Source organism: Quercus robur, chromosome 10 (genome assembly GCF_932294415.1).
Source record: "Quercus robur chromosome 10, dhQueRobu3.1, whole genome shotgun sequence".
NCBI classification, from domain to species: Eukaryota; Viridiplantae; Streptophyta; class Magnoliopsida; order Fagales; family Fagaceae; genus Quercus; species Quercus robur.
Genome location: NC_065543.1, coordinates 42,798,142 through 42,823,449, shown reverse-complemented (window position 1 = coordinate 42,823,449; position 25,308 = coordinate 42,798,142). Strand labels below are relative to the sequence as shown.

Below are 25,308 nucleotides of genomic sequence, written 5' to 3'. Positions count from 1 at the left end.
TCGGTCTTGGACCTCTCGCGGGGGCAAAAGCCAAAGACAATGTTTCATTGTGGTCCACATGCGCAGAAAAAGAGAAGTTATCAGTAATATTCAAATCATTTATTTTTTTGAATTGATATTTATGGTTGAGGGCCGTTGAGGAAAGTTAATACCATTATAAATGTAATCACTGACTTATTAGACTAGTTTTTTTAAGGAAAAGATACAAGTTTCATTTCTATGTTACATACCCTGATTTACCAATATAAGCAAACTCTTCAAAAGAACAGGGGAATTTGTATCCTCTCGTTTGGTCCTACACAAAGCTACTGCATAATGCATCATCATACAAATTCCAAACAGCAAGGACGTTATTCTAGGTACTATATAGCCTACTACTGTATAATATTGCCGTGTGATATGGTTCATACATGAATTGGGAGCCTAGAGTGAATTTGATTACCAATGAACTTGATTATCAAACAGTAGTTTTTTGAGGTAGTGTAGATCCTAGGTTGACTTCAAGGGTATCCTTGCTAACCCCTTTGTACTTATACCATTTCGCACATACTAGAAAGTAGCCAAAGTTCAATACCCCCAGAGCAGCTATTGTGTAATAAAAGTAATCCAATCTTCCCTTGTTAAGATCTTCTGGTAACCAATTTCCGGTTGCAGCCTCCCTTGTGGTCCGATGAATTATTGATATCAGGAAACTACTCAAATAACTTGAACCTGCCATGCCACAGTAGAAAAGAGACCCTCCAATGCTTCTCATGTTCTCGGGGAATTGCTTGTAGTAGAATTCAACTTGGCCAACTGAAGCAAACGCTTCAGTTAATCCGGCAAGTACGAGTTGAGGAACCAACCATAGAGCTGACATTGAGGAAATTGCACCTTTTCTTGGTACAATTCCTATTGTTGGCTTGGTTAGAGCTATGGTCCTTCGACGCTCTTCCACCAAGGCAGATACTATCATGGTAATTACGGAGAGAAATATGCCAATGCCTATCCTCTGGAGGATTGTGATGCCGCCTTCTTTTCCCGTGATCTTTCGGAGGAACGGAACAACTATTCTGTCATAGATGGGTATAAAAATGGTCAAGCTCAGCATCAAGAAGACAACGTAGGATGCAGCTGGGATCTGGAAATTGGTGTTTCCAAGGTGCCTGTCGGATTGAAGGGCTTGAAAGACTGCAAAAGTATTCTGTTGGACTATAGCGATATAGTATATGATGGCTGCAGCCCATATGGGAATCACTCTCACCACGCATTTCACTTCTTCCACTTGCTGCATTGTGCAAAGTTTCCATGGATTGGCAGAAGATCCATCTGGGTTAATTTGGTCTTGGGGGGTCACAGTTGCTGCTTTGTCAAGGAATCTGCCAAAGTTATCAATTTGACTGGTTAATTTTTACACCCAATTGGTCCAAATGACCATCAAATGCAAAATTTTTGAAGTTGGTTACCTGAATTGGTCTGTGTAAGAAAGCTTGGCGTTGATAGAACTAGTTGGCAGATGGTTGAAGAGGGACAACGATGGTTGTTCTGGTGGATTTAACCCCCTTCTCTTAACAGCAACCACTAAAACCTGTACCACACTGGTCATGGGACTACCAGTGGCTTTCACTTTCACATACATTTTTGAACCCATGAAGAAGAGTGCACATGCAATGAGCATCAGAATTGCTGGAATTCCTAAACCTATAGCCCAGCTCACATTGGATTGCACATACACAATGAGTGTAACAGATACCATCTGGGCAAAGGTAAAGGTAAAGAAGTACCAATTGAAAAAGCTATTGATTCCCCTCTTTCCAGATTCTGTTTTGGGGTTGAACTGGTCTGCTCCAAAGGCCAAGTTGCATGGCCTGATGCCAGCAGCTCCTACTATAAGTAGTCCAAATCCAGTAAGCAAAAATGCCATTTGTCCTGCTGTTGGCCCTTTGCATGTGTTCTCTGCTGATCCACAGTGGGGTGGGTGGAGCTTCTTGATTGCTGCTGTTAGTTGTATCACTAGCAATCCCTTTACAGAAACAAACAAATCAGACACATTATGACAAAAGTTATACTAGATAAAAACTGGTATGTAACTTGCAGTTGATGCAAGAAAAGGTACTTTGTTATTTAACATACAAAAACTGTTCATAATAATGAATTCTAATTTTACGTTTTTTAAATTGTCAATTCAGCCTAGTAGAGCCTTTAGTTCTCCTAAGACCTCCGTTCTTGGTATTTAACTATTTATAACAACTAAGCTTTGGCAGAAGACAAATTTGGCAATACACTAGTGTCATCTCTTACTGCATACAACTTGATGAAAATTTTCAGAATGAATGATGATAGTAAAATTAGTACCATAAAAGAGGCAATTGTTGCAAATCCCAAAGTCTTGTAGCGACCAAAGTAAGTGTCACAAAGGTAAGCTCCAAGCAAGGTGGAAAAATTGGTTGTGCCATTGAAGATGTTAATAATATTTGTAGCTGTAATGCTCTTCAGGTTGAAGACAGTAGTAAGATAGATCAAGAGGTTGGATAAGGTGCCAATGGCTCCCAGCTTCTCAAAAGTTTCATTTCCTGAAATTTTATCCAAATGGGTCACTCAGGATTAAAAGATTAACAAACCAAAAGTGAAAAAGGAAAGAAAGAACCAAGAAGGGTATGAAGCAAAAGACAAGCTTCACTCTCACTCACCTATGATAAATGGCATGGATTTCCATCCTCTGTATTTAATCTCAGGCTCATCAGTTGTAACAGCTTTCGGGTTCTTCTCCATGGTTTCTTTATCATTCTTCTCCATTCTCTCTCTCTCTTTTCCTCTCTGTTATCTGAGGTGACTTAATACTCCTATATATTAACAAGCTTAGTGCACTAGTAGGAACTAGGAACTGAAGTGCTGAACTGTTTTCTCCTTGCGCGTTTTCTCTCGGTTTTTATTTTTAAGCCGTAGTTGTAGGCTTTTCTATCGTGTACAGTATATCCGTATACTGTATACAGGAACTCAAACCTTATTAATTTTTTTTATTAAAAATGGGTTTTATGGTACTATTTATATATTTAAAAATTATTTTATTACAGTGTTTTCAGTTTTCAGTTTTCAGTTTTTAGTAAAAATAAATTATATCCAAACAGATCCTAAAGTCTAATGAAACAAACTTTTCCACAATTTTGCTCTTTGGCGATTTGGGAATGGTAAAAATAAAATAGTAGATTTATGATTTTATCATTTATGTACAAATACAAATTATTTTATAACATTTTTACAAAATGTCGATATAGACAATATTTTATTATTTTTATTTAGATCAATTATTAATATCACTTATTTATTTATTAATAATCACTCACTGTATCATTAATTTGTAAAATAGTTTGTATCTAGCATTATTCGAAAAACTTTATGCTACTAGACATTTTTATTTTTATTTTTTTTTATTGCCATTAGACTTACTCTTATTTGAGAGGAAGAATTTAATGTTTTAGTCCTTTCAAGTTCCAACCATTCCACCTTCTCAAAAAAGAAAAAAGAAAAAAAAGAAAAAAAAAAGAGGTTCCAACCAGTCCACCTTCTCAAAAAAAGAAAAAAAAGAAAAAAAAGAAGTTCCAACCATTCCCAATCCTCCCACCTATATTTTTCCTGCTCTGCTCCTGATTGGCTCACCTAGACTAATGTTTTCTCTCTCAAAGACCACTTTTTGTTTGGAGTCTTCCTTTTTTTTTTTTAGTGAAAAAAAAACCTTTTGTTTGAGTCTTCTTAGGTGCATGTGAATGCGAATTTGAACGTTTTCTGACGACAGCTAAGTCGTCATTGCTGACCTAAAGTCCACTGGTTTCTAATTTCCATGAACGGTTGAGAAAGTCTTGAAGAATTAGGATTATATATATGCATGCCTCCGACATACATTAACTATTCCTTTTGGTAAGTTTTTTATGTTATTTTATTATTTTATTTTTAAATATAAAAAATTAAAAAAAATTGTCAAATTAATTAGTTATTTTTTCATTTTTCCATTTAACTTTCCACTTAAGTAAATCTTTGAGAGGGAAATGAGTACTATAATATTTGTTTAATATTCCACCTAAGCAAATGTTATAATGTATTCGTCCATTTAACCTTCCACTTAAGCAAATAAATATTATCTAATATTTATAATATTTAACTGTAAATATTTTTATTTCTCTAATATTTCAATTTTAATAAAATTTTTAGCAACTACTATCAAGAGGCATAGAAAGTTTGCCAAATGTGTAAATACCAAATATGTAACTAATGTGTTGGCTGATAAATATTTAAAACACAAAGTGTCCAGTATATGTTATCTCAAATTTCCAACTAATAATTTTGTTCCATCCAAATCAAAATAGTTTAAAATTTTTTCATGTGGCACATTCCTTGAAAAGAAAAGAAAATACTTTTCATTTGGCTTTAATATAATACTACCTAATGAGTATCATATATGAATTAAAAGATGATTTTTTACAAAATCTTTTTATATGAATTTATAATGTATTTGCACATCGCAAAGCACATCCACTCATTTTTCTTTGTTAACGTGTATAGTGTTGTAGGCTTCTATATAAAGGTTCTCATGTACATTCTTTAACTATGAAATACAATACACTCATTTAGTATTTCTAACATGGTATCAGAGCCACCTTCTTGTGGCCATTGTTTTTTGTTCTTACAGTGTATTTAAGAGAAATCTTTGTCTTCCTCGGTGTTTCTTCGCTACATTCATCTTCTTTAGCTTCCCACTGCTGTCGTCAAAATTCTCCGGTATAGTCATGCCACCGTTAAAAGTCGTATCAACACTGCAAGACCATTGCCTTCCTCAAATTACCATCACAAAGCCAAACTTCATTCAAAGGATCTTCTTAACTTTATCAAATCTCAAGGTTTCATCAAGCTTCTATCTTGAGTTTAAAAAGGGGTGTTAGAAATATATTAGTTCATTGGTATAGGCCCAAGCTTAATTCTACTTTATGTGCAAGCCAAGTCTCCTACTTGTACTAGAAGTCCATTAGTCTAGGATTTAGTTTACTATATTCACACATGTTATGGTTTATTGTAACGCAGGATTTGTACTGCACTCTAATATATTATTGATGTAGTCCTTTAGGGTTTCCTCCGTAGATGTAGGCTGTTAGGTTGAACTACGTAGCTTTCGTGTGTTATTTTGTTCTACACTTTATGCTTTCGCTTCTGCATCCATACTAGCATATTCAACATGGTGTATCAATGCTAATATTTAACATGGTATCAGAGTCATTGCTCTAACTTTTTTGTGTTTTGCAGTCTTGTCTTTATTGGTAATTTCCGCTACCTCAACTTCTCTAGTCAGTAAGCCTCTTCAGTGCCTCTCCTGACTGCCCTGCTGTCGTTAGAGGTCTTAGGGTTGAATCTCCGCCTCCAGAAGCTCAATCTTCACTACCAAGACCATTGCCTTCGTCGGATCTGTTGTTTTTGACCACTAACTAAGACACAAATCATATTAGCGTGTAGCTTGTAAAACGATTTACTCAACATCGCTAGAAATGTCACCATCTGACGATCCACGCTCCCTCATGCGTCGGCCAAAGTTTCGGTGAGTTCAACCATGTGCTTTACATGCTGCCGTATTCCTTCATGCACCTGGACTGCACATGTTGACATCATTGCTGACGTCATTCTGCCACGTCAGCCCTAGTTGTGTCATCCTTTGATGTCATCAGCTCGCATCATCGCTGACGTCATCTCCAACTTGACTTTGACTTAAGGCAATTGACTCTTTCAAGTGTTGACTTTGACTTTGACTTCGGCAAAGTTGACCGTTGACTTTTTACCAGAGTTGACTTTTTTGCAATCAAGTGCTTCTTATCCAGCTTTTCACGTAGATTTCATTTTTGCAGTCCATTTTTTGCATTTTTTTGCTTCTAAATGAAGAATAAGGACATGCCTTCTTCTTGTTGCAATAATCGTTGCCGACAATCCAGCAAACGTTTTTGCAAATGTTTTGACCACAATATTGAGACTTGCTATCATCGCAACAAATCAGTTGTTTTAATTTCTGCTGCTACTGTTGCTAACACTAAAAGTATCCAACCAATGGCTCTTGTCTTTACACATTCTAAGTCTTCAAGATGCACTTTCACCATGTCCATAAATGACCTTAAGAACATCATCACTAATGTCATTTGTATGGTTGGTAATGCATCTTATGCCTCTACTCTCTCAGCTTTATCTGGTATGTCTCATTCCTCTTGGCTTATGGATTCTGCTTGTTGCAATCATATGACACCTTACTTGTCCTTATTTTCTGAACTTAAGCCTGCACCACACCCTCTTAATATTCGCACAGCAAATGGTTCCACAATATTTGGTCATAATATAGGTTTCGTTTTGACCTCCAACCTCTCGGTTCTTGGGGTCTTTAATGTTCCTAACCTTTCTTACAATTTGTTTTTTGTGGGACAATTAGCTGAGTTGGGTTATCGCATTATCTTTGATTATTCTAGGTGTATTGTGTAGGATCCGAGGACGAGCTTGGGATCGGTCCTAGAGTTGGGCATATGTTTTCTGTGGACAACCTTCGTCTTCCACTTGTTGCTCTTGTTTCTGTTGCTGCAGCTGCTGCAGTTTCTTCTATTCCTTTGCTTGCACTTTGGCATGCTCGACTTGGTCAAACATCTTCCTCTCGGGTACAACAATTGGCTTCTAGAGGTTTGTTAGGTTCAGTGTCTACAAAAAATTTTAATTGTGTTTCATGTCAGTTAGGAAAACAACTAGCTTTTCCTTTCAATACTAGTGAATCAATATTCACTAATATCTTTGACCGTATTCATTTTGATGTTTGAGGGCCCTCCTCTGTCTCTAGTATTGGTGGATCTCGATATTTTGTTATCTTTGTTGATGATTACTCTCGCTATTGTTGGATTTTTCATATGAAACATCGTTTTGAGTTATTGCAAGTATATTCTACTTTTGCAAAAATGGGTGAAACTCAATTTTCTAAACGTATCAAAATTTTTCGATTTGATAATGCTCTTGAGTACACTTAATATGCTTTCCAAGCTATTTTGCATTCCTATGGCACTGTTCATAAACTAACTTGTCCAGGTACCTCTCAGCAAAATGGTAGAGCCAAACAAAAATTTCATCATATTCTTGACACTGTTCGTACTCTCTTTCTCTCTGCCAAAGTTCCTGCTCCTTTTTGGGGCGAAGCTGCTTTTCATGCTGTTCATGCTATTAATCACACTCCAAGTCCTGTTATCCAAAATCAAACTCCATATGAGCGCCTTTTTGGGTCTCCAGACTATCACCACCTTTGCTCCTTCGATTCTGCTTGTTTCGTTCATCTTCAGCCACATGAGTATAAAAAACTTGAGTCTCGGTCAAGGCTTTATTGTTGCCTTGGGTATGGCGAAACTCAAAAGGGGTATCGGTGTTATGATCCTGTCTCTCATTGTCTTCGTATTTCCCGTAATGTTGTCTTTTTAGAACATCGCTCCTTTGTCGAGCTTTCTCACTTTCGTGCCTCCCTATCTTCCTCCTTTGTCTTAGATCTTTTTCCAGATGAGGCACATATTCCTTTTGTAACTACTCTTGATCCTTCTATAGCTGCTCCTGATTCTCCTGTAGACTTCTCTATCCAACCAGCAGATATCCTTGATCCCTTTCTTAGTTCACCTTTTAATGAACATGTCGAAGACGAGCTACCCAACCCTGAGCTTGGGTCCCCTGCTATTGCTTCGCCTGATGATCTTGCACAAGACATTCTACCTCATCACTCAACTTAGATAAGATCCATTCTTGCACATTTACTTGACTATCATTGTTACATTGCCCTTACTACACTGCACGAGCCTAACACCTATCATGAGGCTTCTACTAACCCTTTATGGTAGATTGTAATGAAAGAGAAATTTGATGCATTATCTAAAAACCATACTTGGGATTTGGTGACTCTCCCTCGTGGGAAATTTGTGGTTGGCTGTAATTGGATTTACAAGATTAAGACTTGCTCTAATGAGTCCATTGAGAGCTACAAAGTTCGTCTTGTTGCAAAAGGTTTTACATAGGAGTATGAGATTAATTATGAAGAGACCTTTGCTCTGGTTGCTCGTATCTCATCTATTCGTGCCCTTTTAGTTGTTGCTGCTACCAGTAAATGAGACATTTTTCAAATGGATGTCAAAAATGCATTCCTTAATGGGGATTTAAGTGAAAAAGTTTATATGCAACCTCTTCTTAGTCTCTCTATTGAATCAAACAAGGTTTATCACCTTCGATGTGCACTTTATGGCCTTAAATAAGCTACACGAGCTTGGTTTGCCAAATTTTCCTCTACCATCTCTCGCTTGGGTTACATGGCCAATCATTATGATTTTACCTTATTTCTTTGTCGCATTGACAATGGAACTATTTTACTTCTCCTGTATGTGGATGATATGATCATAACTAGTAATGACCTCAGTGACATTCAAGAACTTTAGGATTTTCTTAGTTAGCAGTTAGAGATGAAAGATCTTGGACATCTCAGCTACTTCTTGGATCTTGAAATCACTCATTCTACAGATAGACTTTATATTACTCAAGCCAAGTATGCCTCTGAACTCTTGTCTTTAACAGGACTTACTGATAGCAAGACTGTTGATACTCTAGTTGAGCTTAATGTGCATCTGGCTCCCTCAAGAGAGAAACCATTATCTAATCCCTCTATTTACAGACGCTTGATTGGCAACCTAGTTTATCTCACTGTCACTCGTCCAGCATTTCGTATGCTGTTCATCAAGTGAGCTAGTATCTGTTTACTCTATGATCGACTCACTATGCTGCTAATCTGCGCATTTTTCGATACCTAAAGGGTACTCTCTTCCATGGTCTTTTCTACTCTACTTAGTCTCCTCTTATTCTCTGTGCATTTTCTGATGCTGATTGTGCAGGAGATCCCACTGATCCTACCACTAGTTATTGCTTTCTTCTTGGTTCTTCTCTAATTTCTTGGTGAAGCAAGAAACAAACTCATGTGGCCCGCTCCAGTACTGAAGCAGAATATAGTGCCCTTACTGATACCATATCTGAGCTCTTTTGACTATGATGGCTTCTCAAAGACTTAAGTGTGTCCACATCCTTAGCTACTCCTCTTTATTGTGACAACTAGAGTGCTATTCATATTACTCATAATGATGTCTTCTATGAACGAACTAAATACATTGAGATTGATTGTCATTTTATCTGTTATCATCTTGTCCATGGTACTCTCAAGCTTTTCTCAGTCGATCTCTTCCAAAGATCAACTTGCAGATATCTTCATCAAGTCACATCCTAAGGGATACCTTCGTGATTTGGTTGACAACTTCAAGTTGGTCTCACACCCACCTTGAGTTTGAGGGGGGTTGTTAACATGTATAGTTTTGTGGGCTTTAGGCCCACCTAGATTACTTGTATAGCACACATGCTTATACTACACTCTTGCTTGTAATACACTCTTACTTGTACTGCACACATATGCCTCCTATATAAAGGCTCTCATGTACATTCTTTAACTATGAAATTCAATACATTCATTAAGTATTTCTAAGAGCACTTATAGTAGTGGAGCTAAAAAGCTATATAGCTATTTTAGCTCCACCAAAACACAAAAAAACCCATACAGCAGTGGAGCTAAACCTATTTTTTTTAACTTCATTGCTATAGTGCACATCTGTAGATAGATGTGCACTGTAGCTTAGAGCTAAAAATAAAAAATAATTTTTTATTCCCTGCCCGGTTAAAATAATATATGTTCGTCACTCCCTCATCATCTAATGCTTCTCTCTCTAAACCCAATCCTCATCGCTTGTTTCCTCATCACCACCACTCACTTCCCTCCACCTCCATCTCTCTCTCTCACCCACTTTGCTCTCTCTCCACTACCACAACAACAACCCCCCCGCTTTCTCCATCGCAAACGACGCCGTATCATTCCCTGGCGGAGACGACAACAACAACAACAACAATGGAAACAGCAGCGGTAGCGGAGGAGGAGGAGGCGATGAGGCGTCGTCGGCAGAGGACAAGAACAAAGAGGAGGCTTTGATGGTGCTGGCGGAGGCTGGGAGGTCATTGAAGAATTTGTCGAAGGACTTGGTGGCGGCGATCGAGGCTGGGAGAGTCCCCGGCGCGATGGTGTCGAGGTTTTTGGAGCTGGAGAAGTCGCCAGTGTTGAGGTGGTTGATGCAGTTCGGCGCAGTGGTTGCTATGTGATACAATTAAGTTTCGGTGCTGTTTCCACTAGCTAGCTGTGCAAATTTCCAATTGGGTTTTTTTGGGTTTATTTTGTTTTATGGTTTAGTAATCAAAATCACTTCAATTCGGCCAAGTTAGCTTGAGTTTGATTTTTTTTTTTGGTGGTGATTTGTGTGGTGGTTTTTGGCTGTAGTTGTGGGTGGTTGTTCTTGGCTTGCTAGTTGTTGTTGGGTGGTTATGGGTGGTTGTTCTTGGTTGGCAATGGTTATGGATTGTGCCATTGATCGGTTTGTGATGTTTTTTTGGTAGTATGATATATTATTTTATTATAGTAGATATATTATTTTATTGTAATGTATATATTATTTTATTATGTTGAAAGCTAAAATAAATCCATTGCTGCAGTATGTGAGTAGGTAAAATAGATAAAGTAACTTGCCAAATAGCTAAATTTTTAGCTTCACTGCTATAGATGCTCTAACATTCTCAAATGAACACCCAATCAACCAAAAAAAGAAAAAAAAAGGAAAAAAAAAAAAAGATTCCGCCTCATTTTCACCGATGCATGATGGAGCACTATCTATTAAATTATACATATGGATATACAGTAAATCCAAAGTTGTTTATTTTTATTTTTATTTTTTAATGCTTTATCTAGATGCTTAGCATGTGATGTTACGAATCAATCCTGAACAAAAAGTTTTTCATATGTTAATTGAGAACATATTGACAACTCCAAAACATCTCATGGATTATTATCTTCCCCGACATCCCTTTTAGGTTATATCAAGCATTTTAGTATTCCATTTTAGTTTCATTTCTATGTTACATACCCTGATTTACCAATATAGGCAAACTCTTCAAAAGAACAGGGGAATTTGTATCCTGTCGGTTTGGTCCTATACAAAGCTACTGCATAATGCATCATCATACAAATTCCAAACATCAAGGACGTTATTCTAGGTACTATATAGCCTACTACTGTATAATATTGCCGTGTGATATGGTTCATACATGAATTGGGAGCCTAGGGTGAATTTGATTACCAATGAACTTGATTATCAAACACTAGTTTTTTGAGGTAGTGTAGATCCTAGGTTGACTACAAGGGTATCCTTGCTAACCCCTTTGTACTTGTACCATTTCGCACATACTAGAAAGTAGCCAAAGTTTAATACCCCCAGAGCAGCTACTGTGTAATAAAAGTAATCCAATCTTCCCTTGTTAAGATCTTCTGGTAACCAATTTCCAGTTGCAGCCTTCCTTGTGGTCCGATGAATTATTGATATCAGGAAACTACTTAAATAACTTGAACCTGCCATGCCACAGAAGAAAAGAGATCCTCCAATGCTTCTCATGTTCTCGGGGAATTGCTTGTAGTAGAATTCAACTTGGCCAACTGAAGCAAACGCTTCAGTTAATCCGGCAAGTACGAATTGAGGAACCAACCATAGAGCTGACATTGAGGAAATTGCACCTTTTCTTGGCACAATTCCTATTGTTGGCTTGGTTAGAGCTATGGTCCTTCGACGCTCTTCCACCAAGGCAGATACTATCATGGTAATTACGGAGAGAAATATGCCAATGCCCATCCTTTGGAGGATTGTGATGCCGCCTTCTTTTCCTGTGATCTTTCGGAGGAACGGAACAACTATTCTGTCATAGATGGGTATAAAAATGGTCAAGCTCAGCATCAAGAAGACAACGTAGGATGCAGCTGGGATCTGGAAATTGGTGTTTCCAAGGTGCCTGTCGGATTGAAGGGCTTGAAAGACTGCAAAAGTATGCTGTTGGACTATAACGATATGGCATATGATGCCTGCAGCCCATATGGGAATCACTCTCACCACGCATTTCACTTCTTCCACTTGCTGCATTGTGCAAAGTTTCCATGGATTGGCAGATGATCCATCTGGATTAATTTGGTCTTGGGGGGTTACAGTTGCTGCTTTGTCAAGGAATCTGCCAAAGTTATCAATTTGACTAGTTAATTTTTACACGCAGTTGGTCCAAATGGCCATCAAATGCAAAATTCTTGAAGTTGGTTACCTGAATTGGTCTGTGTAAGAAAGCTTGGCGTTGATAGAACTAGTTGGCAGATGGTTGAAGAGGGACAACGATGGTATTCCTGGTGGATTTAACCCCCTTCTCTTAACAGCAACCACTAAAACCTGTACCACACTGGTCATGGGAGTACCAGTGGCTTTCACTTTCACATACATTTTTGAACCCATGAAGAAGAGTGCACATGCAATGAGCATCAGAATTGCTGGAATTCCTAAACCTATAGCCCAGCTCACATTGGACTGCACATACACAATGAATGTAAGAGATACCATCTGGGCAAAGGTAAAGGTAAAGAAGTACCAATTGAAAAAGCTATTGATTCCCCTCTTTCCAGATTCTGTTTTGGGGTTGAACTGGTCTGCTCCAAAGGCCAAGTTGCATGGCCTGATGCCAGCAGCTCCTACTATAAGTAGTCCAAACCCAGTAAGCAAAAATGCCATTTGCCCTGCTGTTGGTCCTTTGCATGTGTTCTCTGCTGATCCACAGTGGGGTGGGTGGAGCTTCTTGATTGCTGCTGTTAGTTGTATTACTAGCAATCCCTTTACAGAAACAAACAAATCAGACACTTTATGACAAAAGTTATACGAGATAAAAACTGGTATGTAACTTGCAGTTGATGCAAGAAAGGTACTTTGGTATGTAACATACAAAAACTGTTCATAATAATGAATTCTAATTTTACATTTTTTAAATTGTCAATTCAGCCTAGTATGGCCTTTAGTTCTCCTAAGACCTCAGTTCTTGGTATTTAGCTATTTATAACAACTAAGCTTTGGCAGAAGACAAATTTGGTTATACACTAGTGTCATCTCTTACTGCATACAACTTGATGAAAATTTTCAGAATGAATGATGATAGTAAAATTAGTACCATAAAAGAGGCAATTGTTGCAAATCCCAAAGTCTTGTAGCGACCAAAGTAAGTGTCACAAAGGTAAGCTCCAAGCAAGGTGGAAAAATTGGTTGTGCCGTTGAAGATGTTAATAATATTTGTAGCTGTAATGCTCTTCATGTTGAAGACAGTAGTAAGATAGATCAAGAGGTTGGATAAGGTGCCAATGGCTCCCAGCTTCTCAAAAGTTTCATTTCCTGAAATTTTATCCAAATGGGTCACTCAGGATTAAAAGATTAACAAACCAAAAGTGAAAAAGGAAAGAAAGAACCAAGAAGGGTATGAAGCAAAAGACAAGCTTCACTCTCACTCACCTATGATAAATGGCATGATTTTCCATCCTCTGTAGTTAATCTCAGGCTCATCAGTTGTAACAGCTTTCGGGTTCTTCTCCATGGTTTCTTTATCATTCTTCTCCATTCTCTCTCTCTCTTTCCTCTCTGCTATCTGAGGTGACTTAATACTCCTATATATTAACAAGTCAAGTGAACAAGTAGGAACTAGGAACTGAAGTGCTGAACAGTTTTACTTAAGTCTAATGAGACAAGCTTTTCCACAATTTTACTATTTGACCATTTGTGAATAAAATAGTAGATCTTTGATTTCACTATTTAGGTACAGATATATATTATTTTATAATATCTTTATAATATTTTTACAAGATATCAATATAGATAATATTTTATTAGTTTTTATTTAGATTTATTATTATTATCACTTCTTCATTTACCAATAATGACTCATTATATTAACAATTTGTAATTTTTTTTAAAAATAATTTGTATCTAGCATTATTCAAAAAAGTTTATGCTACTAGACTTTTATTTATTTATTTTTTATGCCACTAGACTTTTTGATAAACATTATGCCACTAGATTTACTCTTATTTGGGAGGAAGAATTTAATGTTTTAATCCTTTCAAGTTCCAACCATTCCCAATCTCCCACCTATATTTTTCCTGCTCTGCTCCTGATTGGCTCACCTAGACTAATGTATTCTCTCTCATAGACCACTTTTTGTTTGAGTCTTCTTAGGTGCTTGTGAATGCAAATTTGAATGGAATTATGCCAGGACACAATTTTTGGCATAATTTTATATCATAGCTTATCATATAGTGAGTTGTGATTAATAAGAATATGTCTTTGGATCATATGGGGATACATTCTTATCAATCACAACTCGTCATGTGATGATTTGTGCATGCCTGCGACATACATTTGCTAATCCTTCTTTTTTTTTCTTATAAAAAATTAAAAAAATTATCAAATTAATTAGTTATTTTTTCATTTTTCCATTTAACTTTCCACTTAAGTAAATCTTTGAGAGGGAAATGAGTACTATAATATTTGTTTAATATTCCACCTAAGCAAATGTTATGATGTATCCATCCATTTAACCTTCCACTTAAGCAAATAAATATTATCTAATATTTATAATATTCAACTGTAAATATTTTTATTTCTCTAATATTTCAATCTTAATAAAAATTTTAGCAACTACTATCAAGAGCCATAGAAAGTTTGCCAAATGTGTAAATACCAAATATGTAACTAATGTGTTGACTGATAAATATTTAAAATACAAAGTGTCCAGTAAATGTTATCTCAAATTTCCAATTAATAATTTTGTTCCATCCAAATCAAAATAGTTTAAAATTTTGTTATGTGGTGCATTCTTAGAAAAGAAAAGAAAATACTTTTCATTTGGCTCTAATATAATACTGCCTAATAAGTATCATATATGAATTATAAAGATAATTTTTTTACAAAATATTTTTATATGAATTTATAATGTATTTGCACATCGCAAAGCACATCCACTAATTTTTCTCAAATGAACACCCAATCAACAAAAAATAAATAAATAAATAAATAAAGAAGAAGAAAAAATAAGATTCCATCTTACTTTCACTGCTGCCTGATGGAGCACTATCTATTAAATTATACATATGGATATACAGTAAATCCAAAGTTGTTGTTTATTTTTATTTTTTAATGCTTTATCTAGATGCTTAGCTGTGATGTTGAAATGAATCAATCCTGAACAAAAAGTTTTTCATACGTTAATTGAGAGCATATTGACAACTCCAAAACATCTCATGGATTATTATCTTCCCCCACTTCCCTTTTAGGTTATATCAAGCATTTTAGTATTCCACTTAATTTTTAATATATATATATATATATATATATTATATTTATAAATTTTTTTATGTGGCCGGCTAGCTTATGAGATATCTGACATGTGGATTGCATGATCATGGAGTAGGTGATCTGTGCATGTGTCCTTCTCTTCACACTCGTCACATGGTTTTGGGATGGGATTATTAAATCAGACACGAAAATTGTCAAAACGTTTTTTATAAGAAAAATGGCAACAATAGTGGATCAAATTTTGTAAAAGTCATATTAAATTTTTGTGGTGTTTCGTGTATATGTTGTGATTTTGGGATGGGATTATTTAATCATACACGAAAATTTTCAAAACGTTATATATATATATATATATATATATATTTGCAAGATTTGTAGTGATTGATGTATAAGAAAAATAGCAACAATAGTGGATCAAATTTTGTAAAAGTCATGTTATATCTTTGTGGTGTTTCATGTATATGTTGTGATTGGTGTATAAGAAAAATGACAACAGTAGTGAATCGTCTTTTGTGAAAGTTATTTTATATCTTTGTAGTATTTTGCGTATATATATGTTGTGATTGGTGTATAAGAAAAATGGCAACAATAGTGAATCAACTTTTGTGAAAGTCATTTTATATCTTTGTGATATTACGTGTGTATGTATATATATATATGTACGGCACCGAACTCCCAAAGCCCATACAGGCCTTGGGCCCAGACCCATCTAGGCCCCGGGCCCAAGCCCATACCAGCCTTGGGCGCAGGCCCAACAGATAGTTCCCGTTACCTTATGCCCTTCTTAAAACTGCCTTAGGGCCAAAAACAAGTTTTGGTTATTAAGCTCCCGGGGTTGACCGGTTAACATTTCCCGGTAGAGCGCATGAGTCAATACCCGGGAAGGTCATGATATGCACGGGAACGTGAGTCGCCGAACACAATCGGTGAAAATGGAGCCAAGTTCCAAGATCATAAATGCTGCACCGCCCTCTCACCTAAAACAGCCACTTTAACCAGATAATACTGGACCTTCAATAGCACTAACGATGAATATAATCATGGTCTCCCCACTAACCTTGGCTATAAATAGAGGAAAGTTGGGAGAAGAAGGGGTTCAGAAAAAATTGAGAGAAAGGAGTCAAAGAGAGAGCTTTTCAGCTGAGTGTTGCTTTGAGTCTCTCTGCCGAGAACGACCCATTGTAGGAAATCCTTAAACCCACTACAAATAAATTGTGAGCCCAAGGGATCTAAGGCCCAGAGTTCTTGTACTTGGTTCTTACAATTGGCGCCCACCGTGGGGCCATCCTACGAAGCTGTGGTTCGAGTGAGACTCAAGCAAAGAAGATGTCTGAGGAGCGTTCAAGAGGGCACGTTCCGAGCAATTCCGCAGGATCTTCCCGGGGATCGACGTGGAGGGAGGGAAGGCAGAAGCGGCTGGAGGATAGGGAGCATTCAAGAGGAGAGGAAGGGTCCGGATTGGGAGAAGGATCGGACCAAACGCACCGGACGATTTCAAACGTTTCAGCACATCGGCAACCTGATGATAGAGACCGGGAGCTGGAGCGGTTGCGCAGATTGGTAATGGACTTGGAGCTGGAGGCAAGGGGTCGGCGCCACGAAAGGGACCACAACCCCCAACCCAGAAGGAACCGTGGTGAGGAAGGTTCCAGCCGACCTGTTACGCAATAACACCGAGACCGATCCCATTCTCAAGAGTCACGTCGTCACTCCTGGGATATTCGTCGTAGACGGGACCGTTCCCGGTCACATGGATATGATAACCACGGGTCAGAGTCGCCAGAGGAGCGGCAGCACCACAACGCCGCGATGGATGCCATGAGCAGGGCCTTGCGGATGGCGGCCCGGTCTCCATTCTCGGATGAGATTGAACGGGCACCTATGCCGAGCAGATTCACGCATCCACCATTCAATTCCTATGAGGGGAGGACAGACCCCGTGGAGCATGTCAGTCATTACATCCACATGATGTCGTTGCATGTGAACAACGATGCATTGATGTGTAAAGTATTCCCCTCTAGTCTCGGCTCTACCGCACTGAGATGGTTCAATGGGTTGCGGAAAGGTTCTATACACAGCTTCGCCGAGCTGATTCAGGAGTTCGGCAGCAGGTTCGTGACGTGCAGCCGAGTGCAACAACCGGTCGACGCGTTGCTTTCCATGAAAATGAGGGTCGGGGAAACCCTTCGGAGTTATGCCAGCCGATACTGGGAACTCTACAATGAGATTGGTGGGGGAAACGAGAAAATTGCGGCTAGCACCTTCAGGATGGGGCTCCCCGAGGATTCTGAACTACGGGAGTCGCTGACAAGAAGACCCCCGGAGGACATGAGGCAACTGATGAGACGCATAGAGGAGTACAAACGCCTGGAGGATGACCGGCTGCAAAGCAGGGGGAAAGCCCCTTTTACAGGGAGAGTCCGGCAAAGCTTCTTGCCGCCAAAGCCGAAAAGGGACTTCAGAATGCAGGAACCGGAGGTGCAGATCGAAGGGGTTAATGTGTTGTTTAAAGAGCCCGTGCACAAGATACTGGAACGAATAAGGAACGAGCCATTCTTCAGATGGCCGAACAAAATGGGGGGCGACCCATCTCGGAGGAACCAAAGCCTATACTGCACTTATCACATAGACAAGGGGCACACCACCGAGCAGTGTAGGGTATTGAAAGATCATCTCGGGCAGTTAGTGAAGGCAGGGCACCTGAAAGAGTTTGTAGCAGATTCCACTGACCGGGAGACCGAGCAGGGCGCACCACAGAGAAGGAATCCCCTTCCACCACCCCGGGGAGTAATCAACGTCATTCATGCCGCACCGAGAGGGGCAGCGGCGGCTAGGATGGTGATGACAGTGGCTTGCGCGGAGGGAGAATCATCCAAGAAGCAAAAGAGGGCTGGACGGCTAGACATCTCGTTCGGAGAAGATGATTTCGAAGGAACCATCCAACCCCACGACGACGCTTTGGTGGTGACAGCCCGGATAGGCGGATTCCTGGTGAAGAGGGTGATGATTGATCAGGGTAGTGGGGCTGACGTCATGTACCCGGACCTCTTCGAAGGGCTCGGGTTAAGAACCCAGGATTTGGCGAAGTATAACACGCCATTGGTCTCGTTTGACGGGAGAATTGTGATTCCCGAGGGGCAAATCTCACTCCCAGTGGACATGGAGGGCAAGGAAGTTGTAGTTACGTTCATAGTAGTCCGATCGTTCGCACCTTACACCGCAATCCTGGGGAGGCCATGGATTCACGCCATGGGGGCTGTTCCGTCCACCCTTCATGTGAAAGTAAAGTTTCCTACTGAGTACGGAGTTGTAGAGGTAAGGGGGAATCAGCAGGTGGCGAAGCAATGCCTCATAGCCGCGGTCCAGTGGGAAAAGGAACAGCTCGGCCAAGCTGAGCACGCCGAGAAAGAGACTGCATAGCAATTACAGATACCCCAGGAAAAGGGGGCGGACGTTGCCGAGGAGGTACTGAAGGTAAGAATTCTCCCAGATAGTGACAAATACTTCCAGATAGGTACAAGCATGAATGACCGGGAAAGGGTAGAGATGTTGTTGTTCCTGTTGCAGAACATAGATGTCTTCGCGTGGAACCCGTATGAAGTGCCTGGCGTAGACCCCGAGTTCATTGTTCACAAACTCAATGTGGACCCATCATTTCCTCCGAAAAAGCAGAAGCCGAGAAGAGCGTCAAAGGAGCACGTCGATGCAGTAAACCTGGAGGTCCAGCGGCTGAAGGAGGCCGGGGCCATAAAAGAAATATTCTTCCCGAGATGGCTAGCAAACACTGTCGTAGTAAAGAAGAAGAGCGGTAAATGGAGAGTTTGCGTGGACTTCACCGATTTAAACAGAGCGTGTCCCAAGGATCCGTTCCCGATGCCCAAGATTGATCAGTTGGTGGATGCCACGTACGGGCACCCGAGAATGAGTTTCCTGGACGCCTTCCAAGGCTACCACCAGATTGCCTTAGCACCCGAGGACCGAGAGAAGACAGCATTCATATCCCCGAACGCAAACTACCACTACGAGGTCATGCCGTTTGGATTGAAGAATGCCGGAGCTACCTACCAGCGTATGATGACAAGGATGTTCCGGGAGAAAATTGGTTGCACGGTTGAGGTTTACATCGACGACATGGTAGTAAAGAGCAGAAAAGAGTCGCTGCATACTGAAGACCTTCGGGGAGTGTTCGAGATACTACGGCGACACAGGCTGCGCCTCAATGCCGAAAAGTGCACTTTCGGAGTGGGGGCTGGCAAGTTCCTGGGTTATCTGATCTCCACTCGGGGAATAGAGGCTAACCCCGACCAAATAGAGGCAATCAATCGCCTAAAACCACCGAGCAACCCTAAGGAGGTGCAGGTGCTCACCGGGATGTTGGCCGCCTTGAACCGGTTCATCTCCAAGTTTGCCGATCGCTGCCGGCCATTCTATCAACTTCTGAAGAAGTGGAAGGGGTTTCAGTGGGACGAGAGCTGCGATGAAGCTTTTCGAGAACTAAAGGAGTATTTGGCAAAGGCGCCGAGGTTGACGGCCCCGGAGCCCGGGGAGGATCTGTTTATGTACCTTGCAGTGACCAATCATGCCGTAAGTGCTGTATTACTAAGGGACCGGGGAGTGCAAATACCGGTGTATTACGTAAGCAAGACCTTGGTCGATGCCGAGACAAGGTACCTGCCTCTTGAAAAGTTGGTTTTGGCCTTGGTACACGCCACGAGGAAGTTACCACACTACTTCCAGGCACACACAGTGTTCGTCCTCACCGAGTATCCATTACAATCACTGTTGAAGAGATCCGATTTCACAGGACGGATTGCTAAATGGGGGACTCGGTTGGGATCGTTTGACATAAGATACCGACCTAGAAGCTCGGTGAAAGGGCAGATTCTCGCTGATTTCATCGCGGAATTCACACCTAAGAATGAAGGCCAGGTAATCTGTAGTGCGGAGATTCGCCCGTGGAGGTTATTTGTGGACGGCGCATCAAACGCTATGGGGGCCGGGGCTGGTATTGTCATAATCACCCCTGAGGGTATGCGACTGGAACATTCCTTCAGATTGGGGTTCAAAGCCTCGAACAATGAAGCCGAATATGAGGCCCTGTTGGCTGGACTAAGGGCAGTATTGTAGCTGGGCGCCAGGGACGTAGAAATCTACTCAGACTCTCGGCTGGTCGTTTATCAGATCACTGGGGACTTCGAGGCTCGGGATCCTCGAATGAAAGCTTATCTGAGTACGGCAAAGCAGATTATCGGTCAGTTTGGAAAGGCAAAGATATCCCAGGTATCCCGGTCGCAGAACAAGCATGCTGACTCTCTTGCTACGTTAGCCTCATCGGCTACCGAGGACACCCCGAGGCTTATCACGATTGAACTTGTAAGGGAACCAAGCATCTGTGTGCAGACTGCCATCGACCGGGCCGGAGTAGAAGTTGCGCAGGTGGCGGTGGCAGGACCATGCTGGATGAACCCGATCATAGACTTTCTTTCTGAAGATAAAGTTCCAGAGGATGAGGCCGAGGCCAATAAGATTCGACGAATGGCTCCCAGGTACTGGTTGTCTTTGGACCGAAAGTTGTACAGAAGGTCCTTCGCGGGCCCTTACCTCTTGTGCCTGCATCCTGAAAAAGTTAAGGAGCTTCTAACCGAGCTGCATGAAGGAGTATGCGGCGGGCATGCCGGGGGACGATCTCTAGCACACAGAGCAATGACGCAGGGGTTTTGGTGGCCACAGATGCAGAAGGACGCCGCCGAATACGTTCGGAGTTGCGAACAATGTCAAAGGCACGCCCCAATGATCCATCAGCCTGCCGGACATCTAAATCCTGTCAGCAGCCCGTGGCCATTTGCACAATGGGGGCTTGACATCCTCGGGCCATTCCCCCGAGCAACGGGGAACCGCCGTTTTGTATTGGTGGCCGTGGATTACTTCACAAAGTGGGCTGAAGCTGAAGCCTTGGCCAATATCCGGGATATCGACGTGAAAAAGTTTGTGTGGAAAAACATAGTTACAAGGTTTGGGGTGCCGAATTCACTAGTGACAGACAACGGGCTACAGTTCGACAGCAACGCTTTTCGGACCTTTTGCGGCGAGCTCGGCATCAAGAACAAGTATTCAACCCCGGCATACCCCCAGAGTAACGGCCAAGCTGAAGCAGTAAACAAGACTATTTTAAACGGGCTCAAGAGAAGGTTGGATGGAGCGAAAGGAAGGTGGGCAGAAGAACTACCCAGTGTCTTGTGGGCCTACCGCACGACCCCCAGGAGATCCACGGGGGAAACCCCATTTTCTCTGGCATACGGAGCAGAAGCAGTGATACCGACCGAGGTGAGCTTATGCAGTGCACGGGTCGTTGGGTTTGACCCTGTACAAAACGCCGACCTTATGATGGAGCAGTTGGATTGGCTAGAAGAATGCAGGGAGGCTGCGACCGTACGTCTTGCCGAGTATCAGCAGAAGCTAGCGCAAAGGTACAACCGAAACGTAAGGACCAGGGAATTCAGTGCCGGGGAATTGGTGTTAAGAAGGGTAGTAGGGAACATGCGGGACGCGGCTGCAGGGAAGCTTGCTCAGAGTTGGGAGGGACCATACAGAGTCACAGCCGTCGCAGGGGCAGGGGCTTACTACTTGGAGGACCTGGACGAGAGGCCGCTCCCCCGACCATGGAACGCCAACAACCTGAAGAAGTTCTACGCGTAACCATCGATGTAAGCCGAAACTTGTATTCTATGAAGATTAAGAGTATGATGAACTTTTTTGTCTTTGCTGTTTTTTACCCTGTAGCCGCACACCAAGAGAATCGCCAGCAGAACCTAAGGACAGAAACCTGACCCTCGGCTCGATCAATATCGCCGAGCAGGTGAAAACCTTACAAACAAAATCTTAAGGACAGAAACCTGACCCTCGGCTCGATCAATATCGCCGAGCAGGTGAAAACCTTACAAACAAAATCTTAAGGACAGAAACCTGACCCTCGGCTCGATCAATATCGCCGAGCAGGTGAAAACCTTACAAACAAAATCATAAGGACAGAAACCTGACCCTCGGCTCGATCAATATCGCCGAGCAGGTGAAAACCTTACAAACAAAATCCTAAGGACAGAAACCTGACCCTCGGCTCGATCAATATCGCCGAGCAGGTGAAAACCTCACAGACAAAATCCTAAGGACAGAAACCTGACCCTCGGCTCGATCAATATCGCCGAGCAGGTGAAAACCTCACAAACAAAATCCTAAGGACAGAAACCTGACCCTCGGCTCGATCAATATCGCCGAGCAGGTGAAAACCTCACAAACAAAATCCTAAGGACAGAAACCTGACCCTCGGCTAGATCAATATCCCCGAGCAGGTGAAAACCTTACAAACAAAAACCCTAATGGCAGAAACCTGACTTTCGGCTCGGTCAAAATCACCGAGCATGTGTGAACCCTGCAATTAAATCTATGAGGGCAAAAAATTGATTCTCGGTTAAAATCAAACATCCGGACAAACGGAAACTTTGCAAGCAAATGCTCGAAGGACGGAAACTCAATTCTCGGTTAAACCAAAACCTGATAAAAACCTAACCCTTTTTACAAAAACTAAGTCCAAATAGCGCTCTCAAAACTACTCACAGCTCCGCACAACAGGTTCTCGGGGGTACATTCTATTAAGCGGCCATAGCATTGGTGTGATTCAAGCAGAGCACAAACGGATATAATTTCATTCAACAAAATTGAAACAGGAAAAGAAAACGGACTTCCAATTAAAAAAGTAAAAGCAATTGTTCAGTCACCACAGCCCGGTGACATGGGCAAATAAAACCAATAAATTAAAACAACGGTTCAATCACCACATCCCGGTGACATAGGCAAATAAAAAACGAAATAAAAATAAGCTAAAATAAAATCAACTAGGGGGTTGAGTCGGTGGTGGCACTTCCTGTTGGGCAATCAGGGAGAAAGGCTGGGCCTCGTCAAGAAGTTCCTGCACGGTCGGTGTGCTCGTAGCCTCCAGTTCCTCGGGCTCAGCATGAGAGTCTATTTGCTCAACCAACTCCCTCATACTGGCCGTCTCCTCCTCATCTAGAGCAGCCGGGGCGTTCTGGACGGCAGGTACAGGACTCGGAAATGGAATCTGGCCGGGGTCTCTCAGTGGCGAGTCTTCAGGAACTCCCATTGCTTGAAGAGCAGCAAACCACCCGGCCTCGAAACCCATATGCCGAGCCCGAGCCACCACCAGCTCTGCGGAGTTCTCGGCGTCGGCGAAGCCCACGTCGTACCACTTCTGCTCCGCGGCCGCCAAGCCCGCCCTGAGATCAGCTATCTCCTCGGCATGAGAAGTGTTGAGACTGAGGGCTTGGGCCAGTTTAAGTTCCGTCTCATTTTGCCTGGCCAGGAGGTCAGTACACCTCTGTTCGGCAGATGCTCGGAACTTCTCCGCGGCAGCAGCCTTATTCTCGGCAGTCTCAGCAATCTTGGCCTTTTCCTTAGCCGTTTTTACTGCTGCCTCCCGCGCCACCTTCTCGCGCTCATTTTCCTCGTCAAGCTCCCGTGCCCGGGCAGCCACAATGTGAGCTAGTTGTGCGGCCTAGCAAGCGTGAAGGTTAGCAAAGTGGCAAAAGGAAATTTACATGGAGCAAATAGACAAAAGAATTACCGCAATGGCGTGCCACTCTAACCGGCGCCCCACGGACTCCTCGGACCCATCCTCAAAGGCGTGCACGTCCTCGGGAAGTTGGAGAGCTCCGGCCAAGGTTTGGGCAATGCGGCCGCCCTCGCCCTTATCCCATATCCGAACAGAGGCCGTTGATGGCAATGGTTTGCCATCCAGAAGGAACTTTGGCTCCCACGCCGGAGCCACTTGGGAGGAGGATGCGCCCCCCGTGCCGGCTTCGGTCTGCGGCTCGCGGATGACAATCCCCCCTGTTGGTCGGGGAGGAGTCCGGACAGCGGCGTCCCCAGGGGCCGTGGAATGTGGCTCGGCCACTTTCTGTTTTTTCCGGGCACGTCCGGACTGCGAGGTTGGAGGAGGTTGAGAAACTGGACCCTGACCCTGGGTAGGCGGGGGCTGGTTGGTCGGCCGGGCACCAGGCACGAACCTGTCTAGGGTCATTATTCGCCTTGCCACCATGCTTGCACCGGGCTGGATCGCTTCAGCTAGCAGGTTAGCCGCGTCTGTCACTTGCTGTTGATGCTCGGCGGGTGGATCCTCGGGATGGGTCTGCTCTTGTACTTGGTCCTCTTGTTGTATAGCTTCGTGGGCTCTCTCTCTAAGGCGCTGGGATACTTGCTCCGCGGAATCGTCTCGAAGGGGAACTAGTTCGTCCGCGGCAGTGAACCGCCTACCAAATTCCCTCGCTTCCCCGGTTGTAAGCTTCGGCGGCAAGAAGTTCACGTACCGGACGTCTATGTACGAGAGCAGGGGGCTGTCAACTATCAACGCCTGCTTGAATGATTGCCAAGTAGAGTAAACCGGTTCCACGCCGAGGATCAGGTGTGAGGCCCGGAGTTGCTCGTCCCAGTGCACGTAGATCTCGGAACGAAGGACGAAGTTTAAGTCCTTGACGTGGACGGCTCTGAGGTCCTGAGTAAACACTTTGCCGTCTGCAGAAGAACAAATAACACGTTAGCTTTTAACAATAAAAGATTTTCTTTTACTCAAACAACTATAAGAAGGGGAAGGTACGAACCCACTTCACGCCGGGTGAGGGGGCAAGGGATCTCCCCGGCAAACCAATTGCCGCGCACCCTGACAAACTCCCCGGCGGAGTTCCTGTTCGAATCGGGTAGGCACGATATCAGCCGTACCCGAGCATCCCTTGTCTTTAAGTAGTAATTTGTGGATTTGCTCCCACAAAGGCTGTACATTTGGTTAATATCATGGTGATCTAGTTGTAAGTTAAAGGTATGGTTCAACCGGCCGACACAACTAACTACTCGGTAAAAATTGGGGGGAAGCTGGTCGGGGCACAGCCCATAGTAGGTAAGTGTGCTTATCAGGAGGGGATCTACCGGGAACCTAACCCCACCTTCT

General features: G+C 42.3%; 1 protein-coding gene across 3 annotated transcripts; it reads right to left on the bottom strand.

Moving 5' to 3' along the window:
* Positions 1 to 256: 256 nt before the first annotated feature.
* On the bottom strand, positions 257 to 13,625 carry LOC126703321 (protein NRT1/ PTR FAMILY 2.11-like). Of its 3 annotated transcripts, none has more exons than XR_007648013.1 (5): positions 13,458 to 13,625; positions 13,123 to 13,340; positions 12,235 to 12,791; positions 11,149 to 12,147; positions 257 to 359 (listed from the first exon to the last, which is right to left on the bottom strand). XR_007648013.1 is itself a non-coding variant. In XM_050402287.1 (5 exons), exons 1-5 carry the CDS (start codon positions 13,561 to 13,563, stop codon positions 458 to 460), a joined length of 1,782 nt encoding a protein of 593 aa, XP_050258244.1. In that variant the 5' UTR covers positions 13,564 to 13,625; the 3' UTR covers positions 257 to 457. The 3 variants fall into 3 exon arrangements, 2 of the variants coding, with proteins under 2 accessions (XP_050258244.1, XP_050258243.1); XM_050402287.1 differs by having other exon boundaries at positions 257 to 493; positions 11,283 to 12,147; XM_050402286.1 differs by lacking the exons at positions 11,149 to 12,147; positions 12,235 to 12,791; positions 13,123 to 13,340; positions 13,458 to 13,625 and adding exons at positions 1,446 to 2,002; positions 2,335 to 2,552; positions 2,670 to 2,897 and having other exon boundaries at positions 257 to 1,358.
* Positions 13,626 to 25,308: the final 11,683 nt, after the last annotated feature.